We start from the raw sequence: 24,510 nt of genomic DNA, 5'->3' as shown, positions 1-24,510 counted from the left end.
CGACTTACCCAATATTCGTTTTTACCCCACTCTTCCCTATATCATTTTTTACCATCATTTTTTATAGCATTGGCATTTTAAAAACCTATTCGATAAATTAGTAAAAAAGTTGATTTTGTCAATTAAAAAAAAATTATTTGTGATTAAAATATGAAAATAAAAAGCTAAATGCTGTTTTTAAATGTCGATTCTTTTTTTATGATACGCACTCTATAACTACTTGCTATTATAACACTCTATAATCTTACTTGCTAATAGGAATTTGATCTATTTCATAAAATTGTAATTATTTATTTTAAAATAAGTCAAGTTTAATTTACTGATTAATGTTACTGATACAATTGTGTCAGCAATAGAGCTGACTCCGCTGAGTCAGCTTTTTTAGTTTTCGTTACTTGTACCGTAGGTTTTGTTACTTGCACCGGTGCGTCAAACATAAAATAAGTTATGTTAAAATTTGAATTTTACAATAACTGGAGATTAAAAAAAAGTTTATTAAAACCTTTTTTTTTTTTTATAAAACAGCAATAAACTTTAAAGAATAACTTTTAAGGATTAACAAGCCGATTATAATCAGCTATTGAGGTTTTTTATGAAAAAGATCATAATGTTTTTTAAGATTATAAACATGGATAGAGAAAATCATGTGAACGCTGAAGTCAGTATTATGTCACGTTTCGATTACGTCTCATTACGTTATGTTAAAGTTTGCTCTAAAATGTTTGATGCCGCAAATTATCGAGAATAAATTTTTAGCAAATTAATTGTGTAGTTTTACAACATCAAGCTATTAATAAGAAAAATGAACAAACCATCCAGTAGGTTTTTTAAATACGTTTTTTTATCGACTTACTTTACAACTACAAAAAGTTTAAACACTCCAAGTCCGGTTTTTAAAGCAGAAGATTTTGATACGATCAATATTTCGGTTATCGTACTGGCTTCTACTCTTCCAATAGTAGGACCAATGATTGTTAAATGTTTTAGAAAAGATTTGAGCTATTTTAGATTATTTTCACTCTGGTCGTATTTCAGTAAGTCTAAGTTGTTTTTATACTGTTTAATACTTTTCGTTATGCCAAAAATAAGTTAAAACTTGCGACAACCTTACAACTATATATAAACTACAGTAGATAGCCATTTTTAAAGTTTGTAGGTTTTTTTTCCACACAGACTGCAGATAAATATGGATTTTAAATGAAAAAAATTATTTCAATATTCACGTTTCTACTAACTTGAATATTGAAGATCATTTACTAAATTTTTTTTTAAGTTGCTTATAAAGATAGCTAGATATCATTTTATTTTTGTCCCCAACTATGTTGATAAATGCTGATGATGCCACACTAGCTTGTTTATATAGTCGTCAGATCATAGCTTTCCACACTTGTATAATAATATTAAAAACAAATTTTGTATAGATAAATAGCATTTGCTTCCTCCACAATAGTCCTTTGCAGTCTTAAGGATAAAAATACGTGAAAAGTTTATAAACAACTGTGACGATTATCTTTTAAGGATCAACAAGCTAGAATATGTGAAAACGTGCCAAACAATCGTTTTTGGTATCTTATGCAAAACCAAATTAAAATTCGATGTACATATATATATATATATATATATATATATATATATATATATATATATATATATATATATATATATATATATATATATATATATATATATATATATATATATATATATTTATTTATATATATATATATATAATATAAATATATATATATATATATATATATATATATATGTATATATATATATATATATATATATATATATATATATATATATATATATATATATATATATATATATATATATCTGTGTGTGCGTGTGCGTGTGTGTGTATTTGTTGACGAGATTAAGTTATAAAAAAGAAAAAAGCATAATATTGAATATAATTAGAAGAATATATTTTTAAAAAAAATAATATTACATATTTTTTACCTGATGATTAGTTTTTGTGGTAAACATGTAGTTGTGAACATATAGACATGATTAATGAATTAAATAAAGCAATTAATTCATTTAGGGCTAATAAACTCTTGCCAAACTCAGAGAAAACAAATAACATATTATTTCATAAAAAAATACAAGAAAACCTTTTTTTTAAGTTGCCTGACCTTATCGTAATTTATAAATTAGTTAAAAAACGAGCCAGTAACAGATTCTTAGGAATTTTTGTTGATGAGAATTTAACCTGGCTTTCTCAAATAAGATATATTCAATCTAAGATTACCAATATAATTGGTATTATGTATCGATTTCGTTCGTATATTAATAAACAAAGTCTCAAACTGATATATTTTAGATTAATTCATTGCTTCATTAGTTATGCAAGTATTCCATGGGTAAGTACGCAACCATCAAAGTGTAAAAAAATTTATAGCTTACAAAAACATGCGTGCATAATTATTTACTCTAAAAATAAACGCGAACACACTAAACCTATAATAAATGATGTAAAAATGATGGATATTTTTGAAATAAATATCTATCAGCATTTAATTTTTATGTGTCGAACCAACAATAATCCCTCGCCTGAAAACCCTAATAACAAGTTATGAAATAAATGAAATCAAAACTTTAATGTATGGAAAAGTCATTAAGTTCAATTTCAAATCAAAAAAGAAATTTTTAAAATTTGAGATTTTTTTGCGCTTGAGTAAATCTTAAATTGATTGATTCTTTTTTTCAGTTAATTTTTTTTACTTTATTTAATTTACTATTCAGCGTAGCAGTTTTATGCCCATTAGGGTTATTATCATAATATCTATACTCTATTGAAAGTATATGTAGGTAAAGTAAATCTATGAAAAGATTGCGATCATGTATTGTCGTATCTATCTCCTTTTAGCCCCGTGTCAGTTTAATTCTTTATTTTAAAAAAATCATTGTAAAATCACTATTTTATCAAGTAAAAGAGTTTTTATTTTATATTGTATATACAAAAACGGTGCTTGTTGACAAAATTTTCTTTCAAATTTTATCTTTTTCGTTCTACAGACATTTTTTATTTCTTCTATAAATGTATGTCGATTATTTTTATTAAACAGCAAAATAAATGAAACACAAAAAAAAAAAAAATTAAAAAATAAAAAAATTAAAAAAAAAATAATTATTTTTGACTTTATCTCGTCAAAAAAACATATAAAGCTCTTATATTATTCATTGAGCACTCTTGCTGAAGAAATTCAGAGAATAAAATAAATTTAGTTATATATAAAGAATTCAAAAAATTCTCAAAAATAAATAAATAAATAAATAAAAAAATGAAAATGCCAAAACCATATCAAGACAACCAAACCTCTCAGCATGATATGATAAATAATGTAAATTATGTACGTTATGAATAACATTATTCTATGTACAATGATGTGGAACTATCAACAAAAACATTTAACAAATTTGAAGCTCGCAATAAGTTATTTTAAAACGTAGAAGAACATGCATTATACGCTTTCTAGTGGAGCATTTATTCATCTTTTAGTCTATAAACAACCCCTTAACAAACAAAATGTATACAAATTAAATGCATTTAGTTTGTTTATGTAACGATGTTACTTTATAAATATATTATAATATAAAAATATTTTCAAACAACATAAATTAATAACATAAAAGTATTATATTGATTGTAATAAATTTATATTTATTATTATATATATATATATATATTTTTTTTTTTTTATACATGTTTTATTTTACAACTACAAAGTAATTACAAGTTACCAATCACTGATTGGCAGTAAAGATATACAAATTTAAATCATAAATATAAAGTTCAAAATATACGTGGTAAATAAAAATATAGTTGCTTACAACTCCGAGACATGAATAAAATAAATACCAATTATAACAAGATAATAACGTGTAAGTAAAAATAATCCGAGAAATATATCTCTATTTTACTCCAAATAAAATAAAAAATACAATAAATAAAAATAATCTGCTGATTTTTTGGAGGAGAGTTTAGAAGTTTCACTATAAGTTTATTTACCACATTTTAAGATAATGTTAGTGTATAAAATATGATAAAAACAAAATTTGTGTAAGATTGATAAGAAGAAATACTTATTTGTAGTCATAGGAAGCTCGCAGAAGACTTAAGTCAGTCTTGTCATCGAGTACCTATTTCTTAGACGTGTAATACACATAAAAAATCAGTTGCATACGCGGTATATATGTACGTGTTACATATATACCTTGTTATTAATATTATATTTATTATCGAATTGTATTAAAAGTTAAGTTACATTTTTTTATTTATTCAAATTTAAAAAAACTCCTTACAGTTGTTTAATTTAATTATTGTAGATTTTAGCTTTTTTTTCAGAGAGTGTTCGTTGTTTAAGTTTAGTAGTGATTCGTTTCTGGAAACTAATTTGTTAAATAAATAGGGACCACGATATGTAACTGAGAATTTTGAGAGTCTTGTTGTTTCAAAAGGTATCTTAAAGTTGCCTGTTGCTCTTGTATTGTATTTATTTATATTGTTTTTAAAAAAGTGTGTTGTAAAATGTTCTGGAATATTTTTAGTAATGTAGATAGTAAAATAATTACATTTAGAACCGGTAACAAAAACTTTAGCTTGTATATCATTCATAATTGTATTTATTTCTATTATAATTATTTTCCTTTATTTGTATAATACAAATACGGCTGCTAACTAAAATATATGTGATTATCTGAAGTCAAAGTTTTATAAATTGTGAGGAGGCTGACGTTTTATAGAAAGCTTAAGTTTTGTAGAATATTCACGTAAGAAGTTTTTATAAAGAACTACCCGTGCGCAATTTTACACTTTTTTTTTGTTGCAAACATGGTTTAAAATTGACACAAGATCGGTATTATTAGCAAAATTGACACAGTGTTGCCGATCATAAAATAATTATGGTAAATCATTGATACATAAGGGGCATCGCCAGCGCTCTGTTGCCGATCTTAATCCCATGATAACCATATGGTTATCATTGAAATGAAAGTAAGAAAAAGTTGAATTAGAAAGAAGGCATAGAGAAAGCAGACAGATATTGAACTAGATGTTAGAATGTGCAATTATGCAATACTTGGGTACAACTAATTATATAATATATGCAAATATATTTTTTACACGGCGTAGTATATATTTGTAATATGTATGTCGTAATGTATATTAAACTAAACAAAATAATGTAGTAGTAATTTAAAGGTTTGACGCCACCTGATCACTTTACTCGCGTAAACGTCGATTTGACGCCACTTGACCACTTCACTTTCTAAAAATTTTTGTAACCCCCTCGGAGTGTTTTTTCAACCTTGCTCTCGGAGAGCTTTTCGACACCCACTTAGAAATCAATTTGCAACCCTCTTAGAAAATATTTTTTTCTAAGAGGGCTGCAAATTGCAAATTTTCTAACAAGGTCTTTTTTTTTTTTTTTGGCCGCTTGATATTACTAAACCATGGTTTAGTAATATCAAGCGGCCATTCCACGGAGAGTAAGATGATGATGGTAAAAACAAATCTCAAACACTCCAATAATCACCACAGTCAAAAGTACTTTAAATTTCCTGATCTTGCATTCTTATTGTAAAAGATCAATTCAGTGCTACAGCTATCCTTTAGTTAAAAGACAGGTTATTGTTTAAACTTATTGTGGAAGAGAATCGTCAACTCATTTCAAATTAACTAGACTTATATTCATTGATAAAATTTAAGTTTCATAGTATTATCTCTCAGAGTTCATAAATTATGACAATATAAAATTTGCAACCCCCTCAAATTGAGGAGGGTTTAAACTTTATATGGTCATAATTTTTGAACGCTACAATATTTTACTATGAAATTTAAAATTTATCGATGAATATAAGTTTAGTTGAAAATAATACAAAAAACATTTCATCAACTTGTTGCTCTCACGTTTGGGGCAGGTGGGGCTAAATTTTCGGGGCTTTTTTGTTCCCAACCTCCAATCATCGCAATTTTCTGCAAAACATCCTTATTTGACATAAGTATAAACATATGATTGTTTGGAGTTTGCTCCATGTCTGGAAGTTTGCTATCTCAAAGACCAAAAAATGCTTTGGGCGCCCCTGCCATTCACATCTAGCGGCTGTGTAAATGGTTCGATTTTGACATAAGTACTACTATGTAATACATAGTAGTACTTATGTCAAAATCGATTTTTCAATGGCGGGGTGAACTTTTTTTAAAAGATATGCAAATGTTAGTTCATTTCGTGCTTTTTAGGTAAAAGTTCATCAATCTACAGTACAGGAGCACGGAGTTGGAAAAAAGTTATAACCCTAGTAAGCACTGTAAAATTTAACTCGTAGAAAAGTAAAAGTATTTAGCTAATTAATTAAAAACGTCTTCTTTTCGTTTCAAAAAAACATTCTTTTTATACATTAAATGAGTTTTGTTTTGGACTTGATGTTTTAGTTACTATTTATAAAACAATGGTTTTATTGTTCAATGATGCGTGTTAAAAATTTATTTAATGAAAAAGTTTATTTGATTTAGATTTCTATTGATATATAGTTTGTTAAGCTTTTAAAGAGATTTATATTCGAATTTTAATTAGTTGTCAATGTTGCGCCTTCCACATTTTATTCAAAAAAAAGATTTTTGTTAAAACTACTGGTAGCGAAAGTTTAACCTCAACGAAAGATTAATTAACGGCATTTATTTGCTAAACTTTTCATCGGATACAAGCAGAGCCGGCTCGTAGTGTGCGTGAAGTGTGCGAATCACACAGGCGCAGCATTAAAAAGGCGCAAAATTAAAATTCTGCTTAGAAACAAAATATATAGGCCTTTCTAGATCTATAACTAAAAATGCAAAATGTACTTAGTCCATTTTTGTAAAAACTGAGTTATGCCCCTTTATCCAATCCCAATCAGTTTTTTTTTCCAATGTTTTCTGCTAACCAATCAGACGAAAGTTTACATTTTATGTTTACTTCCGGACAAGATGGCCGACATTGATGCTAGCTTTACTGAAATAGGTCCACGCCTTAAGTTCCTATGATCAGTTGTAAATGACATGTCTGCACCTTATTATTCAGATTTAAAAAACATTTTCTTGAATGTTTTTATAAAAACAATATAAATCTCCTTGTTAGTCTATTATTTATTTAATTATTTTTACACATTTTTTGTTTTGATTATCTTTATATATATGATAATGAATGCAATATGAAAGGTAAAAAAATTGGTGTATAGAAGCGTATAACTGATTTAAATTCATGAGCCTTTTATATTCCTTGTGTCCGTCACTCTTTAGAAATTAAGAAATTTTTTTCACAAATTCACGCTATACATAATTTTTCCTCTGCGACTTCAAAATGTTGGCAAACTTTTGAATCGAAATGTTACAAATTAACAGTTAAGTCATTAAGTACTAGCAGATTGGAAAGTCATGTGAATGCTCTATAATTGGGATTAAAAGAAATTTATTGTGCATTGAAAGAAGTTGTTAACATTGAAAAAGATTCAATTACTTGATTAACTGCTGAATCACTTGCATCAAAATTAGACATTTTATAATTAAATTTTTATTTTAGATTTAAGTAAACAAAAAGTTACGTTTTTTTAACTAAAAATGAAAAATAAGGAATTTAACAAGATTTTTTGATTATAATTTTTTTTATCTGTTTTTTTATAAATAGATTAATATTTTTAAAATTTTTATATAATTTCCCTTCATTTGAGACCCAACATGACATAATTTTGAAAAACTTTTTTTTAATAATATTAGGGACCTATATAATTTTCGAGGGTCGGTAGCAACCCCTTAAAATATTTTTTATTCAAAAATTTCTTAAATCTAGCATTTTTTTAATTATATACAACATATTCAGGGGGTGGCAGCAGTCATTTTCAGAAAAAGTTGTTTTTAGAACCACCTTAATATATATATATATATATATATATATATATATATATATATATATATATATATATATATATATATATATATATATATATATATATATATATATTATTTTATTTTTATTTTATTTGTATTATTTGAATTTGCATACTGTATTTTTTGATTTTTTGTATTTTTTAAATTTTGTCTTTTTGCCTATGTACGGTATGAAATTGAAAGTGAAGAAGGGTTTATAAAGAATCTTTTAAAAGTAATTCAGAGCATTGGGTAGAGTAAGTTACTTATATAAAAATTATAACATTTAAAGCACTTACACATACCCAAAAATACTAACAAATACAAAACAAAACATAACGAACGCCAAAAAAAATTATAACATAAAACAATATATTAAAAGTAGGATTGGATTAATTGTTAAGCGTAAATAACAATATTGTCGTTGTAAAATAATTTGCAGAGAATGTGAACTTTTCACTAAACATGAAAATCTTTTTATGAGCCAGTGTTTTAGTTTAGCTGATATGTTTAGTTTCAGAGTCCCATTCTCTGCTTGACAGAAAATGTTTTTGATAAAAAAAAATTGGCAGAAAATGTCCGCAGTGTTTCTACAAAGATAATAATTATATTTTAAGGTAATAATATTCCTTATGTTCTTGATTATTAACCTGATTACTGCCAATGGGTCAATTTCAAAATTATTAGACATAAGCAACTGTTGTTCCATACTGCACTCATGATGGTTTGTGAGGGTCAATAGAAGCTGCAAGGTAGAGTTTTTCTCCGACAATTTTGCAGTTTCAAGCGAGAAAATCAAATTTATTAGGGAAAAATTGTTTTGGGTTGTTAGGAAGTTATATACGTGTTAAAAATATTTCCATATTGTAGCAGAAGGGGGACAGCAGGCAAAGGTGTGAAGATTGTCCTCAGTTTTTCCGCAAGTTTTACATTTGCTGTTTTTAACAATCTGTTGCCTAGCGATTTTGGCGGCAAAGCTGCAGTAGGTAAGTTATTGTGAAGAAATTGAAAGAGGATATTTTGTGTTGGTCCGTATGCGTGGGAGGTAAAGTTTTTTTTCAAAATTTAAGTCCAAACCATTGTTGCTTTTGTTGAACTGTTCTAGAGAAGAGCTGCTGACACAACTTTTCTTTTGTTTTTTGCCACTTCAAAGTAAATATTTTTGATTGATTTTAGGAGGATGTTAAATACAGACTTGTTTTTGCCTTAGATTTCAATTTTTGTTTTTTAGTGCTGAAAGATTTTGTTTTTTCAGTGTTTTGGAAAGTTTTTATGTCTTATATATGTCTTACATACTTACAGCTTTGGTTTTTTATTGTGCATTTTGCAAACTTGCTAATTATGCTAATCTTGAAAAATAGAATTAATCACAAGCCTCTTCCTCTTTAGATTCTTTGTTTTGAAAGAATGTTTTGAGCTGAAGTGCAAGGTTTTGCTCCTTCAGAGATGAAATTCCGAGAATCGTACTTTTGACGTGTAGGAAAAGTGCCTTTTATTTGAACGGATTATAATTGGTCTTTTGCCACAGGTTTTTGAATATAGCTTGATGTAGATGCTCTATTACCCATTTAAAAATGGTCAACACGTTTGCCAAAAACCACACTATTGATTTTGCTTTCGTATTTATCAGCATTGTCTTTTACTAAGTGACAAAGTACGCACCCCCAGAAATCTGACTTTTTTTCTATTTTGTAATGAGCTACTAGCCAGTGGAAACTGATATTTTTACTAAATCTGGTGTTAAAAGTAACGCCTTATATTTTGAAACCGTATTGCAATTTATAAGTGAAAGTGTAGTTGGTATTATGGCTTATCCTCCTCTGGCTAATTGCCACTCGCAATGACGAGTTTAGCTCACTAAAGAGTATCATAACCCGCTTCGCGAACCAAGAGCAAGTAATTTTGAGAAGCACGAATGAATCAGAGTGGAATTCAGAAGGAGCGTATTTTAGCCGTATTTTAGTTAGGCCTCAAATCTAGATTGAGTTACGTTATGTTACGTCTCAATTGGTTACACTTTATAAAGTTAAAAAAACAACAATTGAGACGTAACGTTGCGTAATGAGACTTTTTTTTTTTCGTGACAAAGTAATCACTTTAGACAAAGCTGTTTTACAATAAAAATAAAATAAAATAGTATTTAGCAATACGGCAATGATAAACAATTATTTACTGCATTATCTAGTTAATTTATTTAATATTTTATTAAAAATTAGAGAATGTAACCAAATGTTATAGGGGTATATATATATATATATATATATATATATATATATATATATATATATATATATATATATATATATATATATATATATATATATATATATATATATATATATATATATATATATATATAAAACACCTGTTCCATAAAATTTAAGACTAACTTGAATTAGCGATATTTAATTAGTAAGCTTGATAAAAGTATGAGTATTTGGTATCAAATGAAAGCTCAATATTTCCTCTTTCAATTAGCATATAATTCTCTGATTATTTTTTGTTTAGATAACAATTTAAAATGCCAAATCAACAAGCCCTAAAAATTCGTGTGTATAATTTTTATAAAAAAAAACATGAAGATGGAAAACACGTTGTTTGGAACCATTTCAAGATGGAGGGCTGCTCAAAAGCTACAATTTATAGATATACGAACAGTTACTATCAAAATAAACCATTGGGTCGCAAAGCTGGAAGTGGAAGAAGACCGACTCCTAATACACAAAACAACCGCATCAAAATAAGGAAAATGTTTACCAATCGAAGAGGTGTGTCACTTTCAAATGCTTCTAAAAGACTTGGTTGTAGCAAAAGCACCATCGGACGAATCTTAAAATGCTTTAAAAAACCTATTCTTTGTTATAAAAGAAAAAAAAGACCAAGCAGAACTCCTGAACTGAGGGTTTGGGGTCGCCAAAAATGTGGTCAACTTTATTCAAAATATCGCAACCATGAATTTATTATTGACGATGAGTCATACTTTACTTTGTCGAATAGCACACTGGCTGGTAATAATACATACTATTCAAATGATCAAAAATTGACACCAGATATTGTTAAGTATTATGATGTTTCAAAATTTGAAAAACATTACTTGTATGGATGGCAATCTCCCCTCGAGGGTTCACATCTTTTTACATTGTTCTTTCTGGCCAAGCGGTAAACCAATAGATTTATTAAAAAGAGTGTTTATAAAAGCGCTTGCAACCTTTTATTAATAAATATTATTGAGACACCAAGTATATCTTTTGGCCCAATTGAGCAACATCTCACTATGCTAACTCGGTAACAAAATGGTTAAAAACCCAGAAGATACAATTTGTTCAAAAAAAAGATAATCCAGCAAACTTACCAGAAGCTCGTGCTATAGAGGATTTTTGGGCAATGGTTAAGCGGAATGTGTACAAGAATGGATGGTCTATAAATAATATATCAAACCTTGAGCGTCGAATTCGTTATTGTGCCACTTGACTTGACCTAAATGCTGTACAAAAGCTGGTACAAGGTACCAATATCAGACTTGATCAAATTCAAAGATATGGAATCTTGTGATAAATTTATTTTTATTTTCCTATTTTGCATATTTAATTCTAAGAACATACCAAAAAAAATTTTTTTATCATGTTTATTTAAGTTTTTATTCAAGTTTAAAGCCAGTCTCAAATTTTATGAAACAGGTGTTTCATATATATATATATATATATATATATATATATATATATATATATATATATATATATATATATATATATATATATATATATATATATATATACATATATATATATATATATACATACATATATATATATATATATATATATATATATATATATATATATATATATATATATATATATATATATATATATATATCATATATACATATATACATATATATTTAATATATATATATATGTGTATATATATATATATATATATATATATATATATATATATATATAAATAATCAAAATACTATAAATTTAAAATACATTTTAAGTTAATTTCTTCTCGAATATTAAAAAGTATGAATTAAATAAAAATTAAAAAATGTTAGATTTGCTAAGAAATTCTTGTCCAAGAAGCAAAAATGGTTAAAAATTAATTGCACTTGGTGCTAATTTTGTTCTTCTGAATTGGCAACCCATAAAACTGTTATTAAATTGTTGCTGTTTGAAACAGAGTTCTTAGACATCTTTAGCATATGTCAGAAGAGATAATTCTTGAGGGTTTCAAAAGGTCATTTTATAAGGCTAACTTAGCCTAATATTGTAATAAAACTTTTTTCGATTAATGCATTTAGTTTATACTATTTTATCATTATACTATACTATCCTTAAAATTAAAAATGATTTTGATTTAAGCTGTTGTGTAGTATAAAAGTATCAATATTAATATTTAGCTATAATATTCAAATTTAACTATATAGTTAGGAGAATTAAAATCACTATATTGTTCAGAGAATTAAAAAGCATGGAAAAGAGTCGGTCAAACTGTTTGGAAGAGTGAAAAGTTCTGTAAAGAATAAGTTATATAAATTAAATTGTTTTACGATATTCTTTGCTGCAAACACAATATTTTATGTAAAGATGAAATAACACCCGCTGGCTCTTAGAGTTCTCCTTGTGATATTTCTCTAATCTTTAATTGTCAAGCAATTTTAAAATTTTCTCTAATAGAGCTAAGATTTATCAAAGCTCAAATAACAATAATTGAAATGAAAAGTTCTTACAGCGGTTGCTATTTCTTCAGCTGTTCTTGTTCAGGTTAAAATTGTTAATGAATAAGTTTATTAACTTGTTATTGACCTCCACAATATTCTTAAGGAAATGAAAAAAGTAACGGAAAAATTTCAGAAAGATAGTTTATGATTGTATTAAACAATAGAAATTTTGTATTTTGACAAAAATAAATTAACTTGTATTAATAAACACGATAAAACAACATTAAATACTATTGAAAAACATATGTAGCGTCGTTTCCATACCTACCGTGAGTCGACACTTATCGTAGGTTTTAAATACTAACATAAATTTTGCAAAAAGTTTTTTTTTTTTTTTTCATATTTTGTGTATCAGCAAAATCGTTATGCACATTTATTACAATACATAGAAATCGCAATACATAGTTACTTATATCAACTCAGTGGGTTTATTACTTCAGAATATGAATATACAATTTTTTTAAGTATCAGCTGTTAGAAGCAAGGAAATTTAAAAAGATAACACAAAGTTTTATTTCTAAATTGACTTAATCAGGTAAATAAAACATGAATCATTATTAATATTATTAAAACAACTCATCATTATAGTATCAATGTAGTATTTTTGAACGTAGAACTAAAAGTATAAGTGTGAACTAAAAAAAATGTCATTCCATACATATCGTATGTCCAATGAATAATCAATTTGTTTCTTTTTATTATAAAAATAAATAATATTTTATTTAGATTCTTTTACAATGGGACAAAATTATATAAAAAAAGTTTGTAGCTCAAAACGAAGACTTCGAAATATAGATTTTCAATTACGTGGTGCTATTAATACTGTTAAAAAAAGTAAGGTTTTGTAGAAAGCGAGCATGACGTTTTGAATTCTTTATCAGACGCTTCGTGACAAAATATCTGAAAGAACTTCTTTGAAGATACAACACTGCGGGTATGAATCGGATCTAGGTGAACAAATTGAAAACAAGTTAGTCGAGTGGTTACAAACATGCACCAGAATGGGATTTACCATGCCTCTGATACAGCTGTTAGATACTGTGAAAAAATATTTGAATTCCAACAATATAAAAACACAATTTAATAACAACCGTCCTACAAAAAGTTATTTCTATGGATTTCTTCGCGGTCACAAGCAACTATCTCAAAAACGAGATAAATACTTAAACCGAGCTAGAGGAGGAGAAACTGAAAAAGCCACAAGAGATTGGTTTACTGAAATTCCGAAGCTTTTGGGAAAAAACGCTCAATATTTAAATATTTCGATGCGCGTTTTCAATATGGATGATAGTGGTTTTCAGGAAAAAATACATACGAAGAAAGTGCTCAAAGTAATAAAAAAAGCATCACTACTTTATTTGCAGCAAATGCCAGCGGAACTTTTGCTCCAACCTTTACAATTTTTAAATATGTTCGTTTTCCAAATAGAATTATAAATGCTGCTCCATCATTATGGGGTATTGGAAAAAGTAAAAATGGGTGGATGAACAGAATATTTTTTTGAGTATATTACAAACGTTTTTCATCCATTTTTAATAAAAGAAAAAATTCCTTTACCAGTTTTTGTTTTTTTTTGATGGTCATGCGTCACATTTTTCTATCGAACTTAGTGAGTTTTGCTCTAAAAATGCAATAATTTTTGTTGCTTTGTTCCCAAATGCAACATTTATTTTGCAGCCACTTAATGTGGTTGTTTTTGAGCCAATGAAAGCAAAGTGGAAATCTTTTTGCCGACAATGGGGGGCATTGACCATGGAGGACAAGAAATAAACAATCAAAATGTACCAGAAGCATTAAGTTCTTTTATAATTGATCCTTCTGTGGCAAATAATATTAAACGTGGTTTTAAAAAAACCGGAATGTTTCCATTTGATAAATGCGTAACTAATAGCGTTGACTACAACAAAATTGTTCAAAAACTATCTGAGTCAACTGTTGCTCCAGCTCCTTACTTAGAAGAGAACCATTCAAGTGTGACTTTATCAGCTTCCTCTCCCATAACCTTTATTGAAAAGTGTATTGATGTAAGTATTTTAGAGCTGTTTAAAATAGCTGACGAACATTTAGGTTGGAATAGTGATCTTAAATACCTTCAGTTGTATCATTTTTGGAAAAGAGCCTTATCTAAAACATATAAGACCATAATTTTACATATAAAACCATAATTTATAAAACATATAAGACCATAATTTTACCCGATGAAATACAACAGGGTAATAAAAATCTATCAACATCTCGTAATTTAGAAAATGTGCAAGGTATAACCAATATAGAAATGCCTGATTGCAATAATGCAACTATAATAGAATCAAAACTAGCTTGTTTTAATTTAAAAATAGCAGCAGAAATCATAAATTTAATCGAAAGTGTTTTAATATGGCCAAAACAACCTGTCCAAATGTCCAAGCGTAAAGTAGAACATTTACCATCGGTTGTAAACTGAAAAGTTAAGAAAGAAACAATTAGCTGCAGATAAAAAGTCAAAAGTAGAGGAAAAAAGATGAAGAAAGAAACAATTGGCTATGGAGAAAAATTTATTAAATAAAAAAACTAAAAAAGAAAGAGAAAACATGAAAATTTTGAAAACAAAAAAGTTGCAAAAGAAAAAGAAAGCCTTGAAACTGAGTCAGAAAACGAGTTCCATTTAAATGTTAATAATATTTATAAAATAAGACTCAGATAGTTATGATGAAAATCTATTCTTTCCAGTTTAAGAACTTAAAGAATAAGGATACTAAAGTAATGGAAATGCTTTAAAATCTTTAGATTTAATTCATAATAATTTTATTACTATATAATTAATGTTTATTTAATAGTCTTTTTTTTTACTTATACACCTAAAAACGTTTCATAAAATGTTACTAATGCAATAAATTTTTATTTGAAACCGCGAGCGCATTTTAAACCAGACACTAAAAGCAGATTTTAAGATAAGTATCGACAATATATACGATAAGCGTGAAACACTTACGATAAGTATGGAAAACTGCACTTTAAAAGTTTAATCAAAATAAGTACATAATGATTTAAGTTTCAGAGTGAGAATAACTTTAAACTACCCCTTATAGTATTACATTGACGGCTGCAAAAATTCATTTTTAATGCATTTCTACTTTTTGAGTAATCTGACATATTATAATAACTTATGTTAAACTCACGGTAAGTGTGGAAACGACCCTATTCTATTTCTCTCCTCGTTTGCTTAGCTTTGAAAAAAAGTGCATTACTAATAAAATTATTATTAAAAATGTTAGAAAAAAGCTTGATATAGATTTCCAGTATATTGGAACAGACACAACAGCTACCAACACAGGAAGTCTAGGTGGGGCTATAAAAATAATAAGCAACTTCTTAATAAAATAGGTAAAATTTATTATATGTATTCATACAGATGAGCTTTAACTCATCTTGTTCAGGATCAGAGCTGTTAAACAAATAGCAAGCAGTTGTATTGTTGTTTATTGTTATGATTGGGTTTATTTAAGCAACTTCCCTTACTGAAAATTCTTTTCTAAAATCAATGCAAAAGAAACCTAAAACAGAGGAACTTGTAATTTTTATATTTTAAATGTGTCTACTGAATTTGATTATCCGCAGAGGGATCTTATAAACAAAAATTTTGAGCCCTCCTTTCTCATTATTTAGACATTTCCTTATAATAGGTACACATTCTTTCTCACCATTAAATATCCAAATGAAAACTTAAAGCAATTGCATAGAAATTTACATTGAGATCGCTTTATTTCTCAAAGTCGGAGAGCAAAGTGTCCTTTATGGATGACACCAAACAACAATGCATATGATCCAATATTATTATAAATTTATTAATTGATTTAAATCACTCCGTTATTTTGAACCTTTTTATTTAACAGTAATCTTTATCTTTTATCAGTATCTTTGCTAATCACGGTCACTTAATGTTGATGGATTAATTAATTTGTTATTTTATACTTAATAAAAAAAAAAAAACCTAAACTAAATTTTTGACAGTTCACAAAAGTTTACAGTTAAATAATTGTCTGTGGTGTTTACATCAAATAAATATTCTTAATTGCCCACAACTGCGGTTTGAAAATAAAACGTTTTTTTGTAAAATCGACCGTTCCCTCTATAGAAAAAAAACCGCGGTGCATTTTGGTCTTTGTATTCACCGAAAATAAACAAATTATCAAAACATATTATCATGTCAGCAATAAAAAAAGTTGATAGCTATGAAACTAGTTTAGAAAATGATTCAAATACTATTGATATTGATCCATGTTTTTTAAAAACATTTCAATCGCTACTCAACCAGTATTTCGAGAAATATCTAGTCAGTTTAACCAAATAGATGCTGAAGAAGTTGTACAAGAACAAATAAGCTCTTGGTCAAGATGTCTTTCTTTACTACCTAATATAAGCCAAGAAAAAATACACAAATATTTAATTATAGACGATAGTTCGACTGATTTCGGAGCTAGAGGTGCTTCAAAGCATAAAATCTCTAGGTATCAACTATTTAAGGAGAACTTCGTTAAAAATTTAGTTGTAAAACCTAATGTCAAGATTGAAATAAATTATTTTCTTGTTAGAGCTAACGTTTCAGCTTCAATGAAAAAAAATTAGTACCTTATTTATGTACATTTTTGTCAAAAAGAAGGAGATATTTTGTATGCTAAATGTAATTGTAAAGCTGGTATGGGAGGATGTTACAAGCATGTTGCTGCAGTATTATTTCAGTTAAATGAATATAAGCAATTCAATTTAAACTCTGTACCATTCGATAAAACATGCACAGAAGTGTTACAACAATGGCATGTTCCTGCTGAAGGAAAAAATTCAGAGCCAATTAAGCTTTCTAAAGTTTCCTTTGAAAAGATTGATTTAGAAAAGGATTTAAACAACTCACGAAAGCGTCCTTTTGTATCAGGAAATAGAAACTTTTGTGCAACCCCAATTTTTGTACATAATCCAAGCGATGAAAAAATTAAAAAACTGTCTGATAGTTTATATAATCTAGGAGAAGGAATAGCATTTGCAAATCTTTTAAAAGGAAACAATTATCATTCCACGTTTTACTATGAAACATCAATATCTGAATATCAGCTAAATGTAGAAGAACTCTATTTAAATTCTGATGTCATATTTAATCTTGTTGATAACGTAATTAATGGATTTGAAGTAGAATTCAGTGATTCATTTTAATTTGATGAAACTCAATTGATGTTTATTTCAAAATATTTAGTTCTATCAAAAGAGAAAATAAAGACTTTGGAATGAGCTACATTATCACAATCTACAAGTTTATGGCTTGAAGAAAGAAAAAAACGCTTGACATCTTCAAACTTTGGTTTTGTTATTAATAGACAAAAAAGTATATTTCCTGCCTCTATTTTGAATAGAATTTTGAAAAACAATAAAAAAAGCTCTTGCAACAAAGCTTGTAATTGGGGTAAAATAAATGAAAACACCGCAATAAAAAAGTATGAAATATATAAAAAACGTATCAGTAACGAGATGTGGATTTATCATAAACCCAAAATGGCCTTGGTTCGGTACAAGCCCTGATGGAATTGTATTTGTAAATGAAAAAATAAGGGCTGTTGAAATCAAATGTCCTTATTCAATAAAAGATTTAACTATAGCTGAAGCTTGCCTAGATAAAACATTTTTTCTTTCTGTTGTTGATGGTAAAACAATGCTTAAACAAAATCATGTTTATTTTTATCAATGTCAAGGTGTTATGGCATTATTAGAGGTCACAGAACTAGATTTTATAATTTATACTGAAAAAGATGTTTTTATCGAGAGTATTAAATTTCTTAAAAAGCAATGGGAAAAAACTTCTTTACCAAAATTAACTAAATTTTACTTTAAGTTTATGCAAGAAAATATATTTGCAGTTTAGATTAACTGTTTTTCTATTTTTTACAAACATTTTATTTATCTGAAACAAGTTGTGGCAAAAAGTTTGCTAAATAACAACAAACTATCCAAGTTTTATTAATTTCTGGTGCCATAGACAATTTAAATGGTGTTTGTAAAATGTGATAATTTTTTATTCGCTGTATTGCTCTTTCTACATGAATACGAACAGCAGCAATTTTTCTAGTTTCATTCTCATCTTCTAGACTGAGTTGAGCTTTTCCATTTAGAAATGGTGGTATATTTAATGAAACGTTTTCCGGTAAATCATCAGCAATATCAAAACCTCTATTTGCCATTACACTGTCTCCTGGTTCAAGCAGGTTGTATATGCCACAATCTTTAGTAATTTGTTTGTCCAAAAAACGACCACAGTATAAATCAGAAACAAAAGTTATGGCTCCATTTGGTGCTATTCCAATTAATCCTTTTACTGTATTTTTATGTTTATAATTAGAAAAAGTTGCAGACTGGCTTCGAAAAGATGTAGGCATTTCGATAAACAGTTCAGTGCAGTCTAAGATTACCCTTGTTGATTCATATTTTTCTTTAAAACATTTTGGCATTGTTTCTTTTACAGTTTGTTTTGTTGCCCAAATTGGTAGCATGCGCATTTGAGAATGCAAAAAATCAGTCCATGTCACTATGATTCTACTAACATGACTTGAGGATATGTCAAAACAATTCAGACTCTGAACTCATTCGTCCTCTTCCCTTTTTATTGTAATTAAAGTCTGTTGTTTTTTCAATGTTTGTATTTGACCCCCAATATATAAGTTTGCTTGCAGCAGGTTCTAAATATTCTAGTAAAACTTTAAATAGATTGTATGATTCAAAGCCAGTATAAAATTTAAAGTGGGCTTGATTATGTTTAAATCTGTCAACTGTAAATTTTAATTGATTGATAGTGTGATTTTGGTTCATAGTAATACTTTTCATTTCTTTCTTTTTAGTTTTTATAATGTTCAGTTTGTCCTTTAGGATAATAATTTCTTTTTTTAACTTTTCAGGCTCGGTTTCTTCAAATGAAAAATTAACATCATTTTTTTCGTTTTCAATTTCATCTATTTTTCTTTTATATCCAATAGAACTATTTACTGTGATTCTTGGTTTTTTTATGTTGTTTAACTTGTTTTGACAGTAAAGATGGACAGTTGTTCATATAAGTCTTTTTTCCTCCTGTAAAGTGGACTGAACAAACCGATGAGAAGTAGAAGGAACAAAGTTTTTCCTACGAATTAAAGATAGCCATTTTTTTCTCAAATTACTTTCTTTTGGGATGATGTAAAACGATAAGTTTTTGTTTTTGAGCGAAATATTGTTGCATAATGGAACACAACAAGTTATGCCACCGCGGTATTTTGTTGTTGTTGTTGACTCAACAGTAATATTTTCTTTAATAGAATGAGTTATTAGTTTATCACAAGATATTGTATCGTTTGAAATCATTTTGAAAAGTCTTTTTAAATTAAATTACTTGACTGTTTATTTTAAATAGCTTTAACACAGATTTGTTTATTTTCGGTGAATACAAAGACCAAAATGCATTGCGGTTTTTTTCTAAAGAGGGAACGGTCCATTTTCTATAGAGGGAACGGTCTTATAATTTTGTCGAAATGGAAAAACGTTTTTTTTTTTTTTATACAATGCGAGCTGCGTTAAAAATAAATTTGTTAAATTGTTGTTTAGTGTTGTAAACCCTTTGCTTTCATTTACAACAAAAATTAGTTTTTAAACTCATATGTATAGTAGAGTTTTATAAATGTTTTTGGGACGAAGTCACCTAAAATACATGAAACGTGAATAAAACGTTGCGTGCCTACTGGGTTGTAAAGCTTTTTTCAAAAGACGAATTAAATAAACTAATATAATCATTAAGAATTTTTCCGAACGTTCTTCTGTTTCGCTTTTTAAAAGTTTATGGGAGGTGGACTATCTTCAAAATTGTTTTCTCCTGTCAAAGGTTTTAATAGTTAGGGGATAGACTTGGATTTTTGAACTTATGATTATCGCGTATTATCGTATGATTATCGCGTATCATCGTTTGTGAGTTATTATTAAACAACTTCAAAAGAAATTCCAAGCAAAATGTGCTCTTTAAACAATCAAAGCAATCTTACTAAAAAATCTGCATCAAAGTTTACTTTAAATTTAAAGAAGATATTAGGAGTTAAAGAGATCTTTACCTCAAAAATATTAAAGCAAATCATTCAAAACAAAAGTATGAGATTTAAGATCATGTAACGTACGTTTTTAAGCAGTGGTAAGAAATAAGATTTCTATAGAAATGATTTGTTTTAATACTTTTGAGGTTAACATCTCTAAAACTCCATATGTCATCTTTAAATTTAAAGTAAACTTTGATGCAGGTTTTTTAGTAAGATTACTTTGATTGTGAAAAGAGCACATTTTGTTTGGCAAAGAATTTGTTTATAGAGCAGATTTTGTAAGGCGGAGATTTTGTTTATAAAGCAGATTTTGTTTGTAATAACGAACGCTATAGCGTATGTTTTAAACGCGATGCGTTAAGAAGGAAGTTTCGCTAAAACTTATTTATTGTTTACGAGAAATTCTTTTGTATTCTGACCACTGCCTCAACGTAACACTTAAACTCTCTATTATACTAACTGGGCCTTGCCTATTAGTCACAGTATGAAAAATAGAAATAATGAAAGCTCGAAAGTTTTTTTTTGAAAAAGCATATCTTATTTATTTATTTTTTTTGTTTTTATTTACCATATAAATTTATTCAAGTCGTAGAGCATAATATAAATACAAATAGCAGGGGCATGAAGAAGACATAATTTGTCTTATCGCCAAGCCCCTTAGTCTATACCGTAAATATAAGACAACAAAAATTAAAAAACGTAACACTATATAATTTAAAACGTTTTTCTGAAGATTTAATAAAATAAAAATCATCAGTCCTAAAGTCCTACTTTAACTTTTTGTTTTTGTGTTGGTTAAGAAAACTTTAAAATAAAAAAAAAAAAAAAAAAAAAGAAAAAAAGGAATTCGTACAAGGAAACTATATTACTAAAAAGCAAGCAAGCAAATACGCATAATCCTGAAGCTTTCCTTTTACACCAGCATATACCTTTAAATATGTGAATAATTCTTATAACCCATAATTTTATATATATATATATATATATATATATATATATATATATATATATATATATATAAAATCTGGTGAGATATCTATTCTGATTTATTTTGAATAATGGGTAAAATATTTTAGGAGATAAATTTTTATTAATTTTGAACATAAATATAAGAATTTGATAGACATTTAATTATATTTAAATTAACAAATAATGCTTGGGAGTGTGTATAACGATCCACATTGGAAATGATTCTGATTGCATGCTTTTGTTTATTAAATAGCTTTTTTATTTTATTTTTATTTGTACTGAACCAAGCAATATTTGCATAATTTAGATGGCAATGAATGAACGAGAAATATAAAAGCTTTAAGCATGTTGGATTTAAAAAAGGCTTAGCTCTGCATAGCAGGCCTATGTTCCTTGAGATTGTATTTTCGAGATATTGTATGTGATCTCTCCACGTTACATTTTCATCAAGAAGCACGCCGAGATATTTTAAAGTGGTTTCTCTTTTTATGTCCTGATTGGCAATTCAAAGTTTTGGAAGCTTCAAGAGAATTTTATCTCGGTCATGAAAACGATGGAAAAAAGTATATTTTGTTTTGGTTACATTTAGAGATAATTTGTTTGCATTAAACCATTCACTAAGATTTAATAGCTCTTTGTTTACTGACTTAAATAGAATATTTATATCATTATATGCATAAAATAGATTTGTGTCATCTGCAAATAAAATTGTATCTAGTTCAGTACAAGCTTTGCTTAAATCATTAATAAAAATGAGAAATAGGAGTGGCCCTAATATAGATCCCTGAGGAACCCCACATGTTATGTTCATATTGGTTGTTTTACCTTCATTATAAGAAATGTATTGTTTTCTATTTGAAAAATAGCTTTTAAACCACGCAATATTTACATGTTTAATACCATAGTTTTTCTAATTTTGTTAAAAAAATGTAATGATCGACAGTGTCAAAAGCCTTATTGAGATCAATAAATACACCTAATGTATATTTATTTTCATCAAATGATTTAAAAATATCATGAACAAGATGAACAATAGCCTGATCAGTAGAGTGGCTCTTTTTAAACCCTAATTGCTTACTATAGAAAATATTATTTACATCTAAAAAGTAATACAATCTTTTATACATAATGTGTTCTAATAACTTTGAAAAGCATGATAGTATGGAGATAGGCCTGTAATTGGAGACACTAGTCTCATCTCCTGATTTTAGTATAGGTATTACCCTTGCAATTTTAAGTTTATCGGGAAAGATTCCTTGGTTTAAAGAGAGCGTAAATATATGCAAAAGTGGAATTTTTAAATAAGGCATTGATTTAATTACTACATTACTGTTTACATCATCAACTTCATTACCTTTATTTGGTTTAAGAAATATAACTAATCTAAGAAATATAAACAATATAACCAGAGAAATTTCTCTTAATGTTGTCATTTTTTATTACCAACAAGTGAAAATACATACATACATACATACATACATACATACATACATACATACATACATACATACATACATACATACATACATACATACATACATACATACATACATACATACATACATACATACATACATACATATATTTAATTGAATCGAAGACATAATTTTATATTTAAAATATTTTCATATTTACATATAAACTAATAAAGTATTTACATATAAACTAATTTAAATAATCAGATAATACGAATCATTTCAATTTCTGAATAACTTATTTGAAATTTTCGCCAGATTATGGGCACCGGCATCATCAGCATATAGTTTAATATAATTACAAAAATTGTGACCGATAAATAACAAAAAATTTTTAAATTTTGACGTCACCTTTACAACGGTTTCTTTTACTTGAATATACAAAGAATGAAGTCCAGAAATTTGTTTTTACATATTGTCCATTGTCCAAATTTATACCACCGTACATTGGAGAACATTGATGATTTTGTGTCTCTTAGGCTTCACGGACTTTTCTTTCAAATTTTTTATCCTCAACTTTAAGTGTTTCTGTTTTATCTCATTCAATGTCGTCATTGCAATTTACTTTATGCAAAGCTAATGCAAACTGGTTTAACTTGGCTTCAGTCAAAAAATTTTGCTGTTGTTGAAAATGGGTTCAATAAAAAAATGCTTAAAGATATTTTAAAAATATCTGGGATGCTAAAAGTTCGGAATAATTATTGGCCGTAGCAGCAGGATTGAAAGTTCAAATCCCGGCAACGCCTACTCAGCGCATCAGTAGTACATCGGTACGAAGGGAACTCGTCTCGATTAGCTCTGCTATTACAATATTTCCTTCTCGACTAGTAAATAAATAACCTAGTCGAGTAAATGAAAAATTAACGTTTAAAAAAAAAATTAACGTTTTCAAGACTAACACGTATCATTAAAAAATAAATTAATCTTCTTAAGTTACGAATACATTATTTTACATATTTTTTGCAAGTCATATTTAACTAGATTAACTTCTTTGCTCTTTGCAATAGTTAGGGGTTGTCCATAAAGTACGTACGCTCAAAGGAGGGGGGGAGGAAAGTCTTCAAAAAACGTACAAAAGCGTATAGCAGGAGGAGGAGGAGGGGAGGGGAAGGGGGGGGAGTTTAATTTAAAAGGTGAGAAAGTGTCCTATCTGGAACATCCCTCATATACTAGCCCATATATTCCACCCCTCATATACTAGCCCTGAGTAAGGCGCATTGCAGGCAACCCATTTTTTGAGTCATCAAAAAACAGGTTTTAGCAGTGCCGTGGCTAATGGGTCGAAGGCCCCCTAAAAAAAACGTGTCGTTAGGATCTCAAAATCTTCCAAATTTTACTACTAGGTTTTGCTAAAATAAA

General features: G+C 27.6%; 1 protein-coding gene across 2 annotated transcripts in view; it reads left to right on the top strand.

The window, feature by feature from the left end:
• Positions 1 to 453: 453 nt before the first annotated feature.
• Positions 454 to 24,510, top strand: part of LOC136077983 (uncharacterized) — a 42,312-nt gene continuing 18,255 nt past the window's right edge. The window contains exons 1-2 of one of the 2 annotated variants that reach the window (XM_065792494.1): positions 622 to 1,034; positions 21,984 to 22,239. In XM_065792494.1, the coding sequence (XP_065648566.1) occupies positions 22,221 to 22,239 (19 nt within the window). In that variant the 5' untranslated portion in view covers positions 622 to 1,034; positions 21,984 to 22,220. Of the gene's footprint in view, positions 1,035 to 21,983; positions 22,240 to 24,510 lie in introns of both variants that reach the window. The other variant, XM_065792493.1, reaches the window with a different exon arrangement.

The sequence above is a fragment of the Hydra vulgaris genome, chromosome 03 (assembly GCF_038396675.1).
Source record: "Hydra vulgaris chromosome 03, alternate assembly HydraT2T_AEP".
Lineage (NCBI taxonomy): Eukaryota > Metazoa > Cnidaria > Hydrozoa > Anthoathecata > Hydridae > Hydra > Hydra vulgaris.
This window is presented reverse-complemented; position numbering and strand designations above follow the sequence as displayed.